The sequence below is a fragment of the Diplotaxodon limnothrissa genome, linkage group LG7 (assembly GCF_057381915.1).
Source record: "Diplotaxodon limnothrissa isolate DT_005_m linkage group LG7, D_limnothrissa_male_GT1.1, whole genome shotgun sequence".
Lineage (NCBI taxonomy): Eukaryota > Metazoa > Chordata > Actinopteri > Cichliformes > Cichlidae > Diplotaxodon > Diplotaxodon limnothrissa.
Genome location: NC_140602.1, coordinates 25917097 through 25920344, shown reverse-complemented (window position 1 = coordinate 25920344; position 3248 = coordinate 25917097). Strand labels below are relative to the sequence as shown.

Sequence of the window (3248 nt, the reverse complement as noted above, 5' to 3'; positions counted from 1 at the left end):
AAAATTGATGACAAAACAAATAAAGAAGGTCAGGAGGATCAACAGTGTGGACTCTATGGGGCTGCATTTCAGTCAGTGTAGTTGGGGATCTTATTTATCTGGTCTCCAAACAGGTAAACATGACTCAGCTGCAGAATCATCAGGTCAATCACATAGTGGGCAGGGCCAAGAGTCAGCTCTACAAAGCCACCTTTTGCACAGGTGAACCTGTTTCAAACAGATGAAACACAGCAAACACATGCCTGACAAAATGATCCGAATCTTTTTTTGTCTCGTTTGTGGTGCTTTAGCAGCAGCTCGGGAGTCCAACCAGATCCTCCATCCTGCAGCCAACAGGTTTGGAAACCACAGAGCAAACCAGCAAGTCCAGAGACCAGCAGGTACACAACACACGAAGTGATGATTTTTCATTTCTCTAGAAGTTAAATATGTATTTTTGTATATTACAAATAAATATAATCTTAATTTTATCTAAAATGATGTCAAATCAATCATCAGAGCAATAACATTTATGCTTACTGCATCATTTCTAATTCTGATGAATCTTATGAATTTCATTGTGTTGTATGCATAGTACAGTATAGGTGTTATGGTGTATGGTGTCGTACACAATTTCTCAGTTTAGTAGTGAGAAGCTGTAATTTTCTCACTACTGCTCACTGTGGCTTAATACCAAATGACTTTCATTGGTGCTACACTGGTAAGGAAACAATCCTTGGACAGTCTCTACTAAAATATTTGCAAGTTTTGTTTATTAAAGATATCTTTGGGTTTTGCAGACAAAAAACCTTTTTGAGACTGGGCTGGCTGTTGTTGAACTGCACAACTGTTCAGCATTAAAAGAACAAAACAAACTGAGAGAAGCCATATTTCTTTGTAAGCTGTCCAACAGAAGGAACCACCTTTCCTTGAACCATTGTCTTGGAGATTTCCAGCGGAACCAACTAAAGATGAACCTCGTTTCCCTCCAAACTTTGAGTTGAGAACTCCAATGGCACCTGAAAGCATCAAAGTCATCTGTGGGGAAAACTCGATCAGAGTGGAAGCCAAGAGAGACCTGTTGGGGTCTGGTGTTCTGGTTCAGACTACAGATGTCACACTGGGAGGATGTGCTGCTACAGAGGAAGATCCTAAGGCTCAGATTCTAATCTTTGAGTCAGAGCTTCATGGCTGTGGCAGTCAGTTACTGGTGAGGCTTAAATGTTCAAATTAATATGCACTTTCACCAAGGTCTGACATTTCCTTTTCCTGTTTCTTTGTTAGATTCTTCACCATCTCTGGTATTCAGTCGATAAAATAATTATGTTGGCATAAATCAATAGTGGTGTTTGGGTTTTAATTGTGTTTGACTTAGGAACTAGTCAAGACGAACTGCAGACCAATCAGTAGGAATATGTGTTCATACTAGTGTTTGTGTGAAAGTTCACATTAATGGAACTTGAAATGTTCTTACAACTATACTTCAGATGTCTGAGGAGTCATTCATTTATGTGTTCACACTGCTCTACACGCCCAGCCCTCTGGGGGGCAGTCCCATCGTCCGAACTATAGATGTCTCCGTCAGCATCGAGTGTCACTACCGGAGGTCAGGCTTTTTTATTTTTCTAACTCAACCAAAAGGATGTCTTTTTGATAAAGCTGGACCCTGAAGTCAGACTCTGTCAAAGTTTTTCTTTTTCAGGTGTTTGCAGTTGGGTTTTGTTTTGTGTTTTAGGAAGAATGATGTGAGCAGTGATGTGCTGAAGCCAAATTGGGCTCCTTTCAGTGAGACCAAAGCATCAGAGGAAAGTCTCTACTTCTCCCTCAGATTAATGACTGGTGGGTCTCTTTGTTGTTCACATATTACAGTAACTTTTCAGGTCCTCTGATTGCGTACGTTCTCTTCTTTTTGTGCTGTATCTTTCAGATAACTGGCAGTTCCCTCGTTCAAGTACTCAGTTTTTTCTGGGAGACATGATGAAGTTTGAAGCTTCAGTTGAACAGTTTCACCACATCCCTCTCAGAGTAACTGTAGACAGCTGTGTGGCAACTGTGGTCCCAAACGTGGACACTGTCCCTCGATACGCATTCTTGGGAAATAATGGGTCAGTTTACTGTACTCTGTAACCCAAAAATATGTTTATGTTGTTACTTGTATGTTTTAGCCTTGCTCTTCTAAATGTGAGTTTAATATGAGAGTTCTGTGTTGTGTACAGGTGTATGTTTGACAGTCAGCTGACAGGATCCAGCTCTCACTTCCTGCCTCAGTCTCACAAAGACAAACTACAATTTGAGTTGGAGGCCTTCAGGTTCCAGCACGGAAACAGCGGTGTGGTAAGATATGCAACAGCTTTCCTGCCAGGCAGATGCTGGTTTCACATCATTGCTCAGAAATGTAGATTTTGCTTCTTTGTATGTGTCTCGTTAGATATACATTACCTGCAGCCTGAGGGCCACGGAAGCTGCTGCAAATGTCAATGCCACCAACAAAGCCTGTTCATTCTCCAGTGGGTAAGACACTAGCAGTGTTACTACAAAACTCCCATCCTCAAATTTCATCTTCAGTTGCTTAAAAGGATTTTAATTTTAACTCTGTAGTATTTTAGGACTAGTACCAATTTCTTGATTAGAAAGATATAAATAATAATAGTATACTCATTGTATTTGGTGCACTCAGCTAACTAACAAGTACGAGGAGTAAGTAAGAGAAACCTTTTTGAATGACAGGTGGAGGGAGGCCAGTGGTATCCATCATGCCTGCTCCTGCTGTGACACAGACTGCAGGGCAGGCACAAAGAGCAGCCTGACTGTAAAGGGTAAGCAGCAACACACTCACTCACATAAAATTTACACGAGTATGAAAATCTATACAAATATTAAGGTTGATGTCACACTGTTTATCTGTTGAAGGTACAAAGTGGGAACAGGAAATGGCTGTTGGACCAATCACAGTAAAGGAGAAACCTCTAAGATGAAAAATGACTTTATTCAATAATAAAGGTCTTTTACACTAATTAGGCCCAAGTTTGTGTCCTTGGTTTGTTTGAAGATCGGAGTTAAATCAAAAAAATGGAAAACTTGTAGGAAACTTGTTTTTCTTTTTGAAATGTAATTTCTACTACGGAGCTGATTTTGAGGTTTAGCTTTTTGTTTGTTTAATTTAGGTGTGAATTCTTAGTTTTGTTCTAAGAGGAAATGCTGTTTCAGGATTAATCTGTTTATGAATATGAAATCTGGCAGTTTTAGTGTGAAAGAATTAGTTGGCCTGT

General features: G+C 40.0%; 1 protein-coding gene across 1 annotated transcript; it reads left to right on the top strand.

The window, feature by feature from the left end:
- The first annotated feature begins 220 nt into the window (after positions 1–220).
- On the top strand, positions 221–2954 carry LOC146628368 (zona pellucida sperm-binding protein 3-like). Its single transcript, XM_085357785.1, has 9 exons — positions 221–380; positions 882–1189; positions 1467–1585; positions 1715–1818; positions 1907–2084; positions 2196–2313; positions 2408–2490; positions 2707–2795; positions 2890–2954. Exons 1-9 carry the CDS (start codon positions 221–223, stop codon positions 2952–2954), a joined length of 1224 nt encoding a protein of 407 aa, XP_085213911.1.
- Positions 2955–3248: the final 294 nt, after the last annotated feature.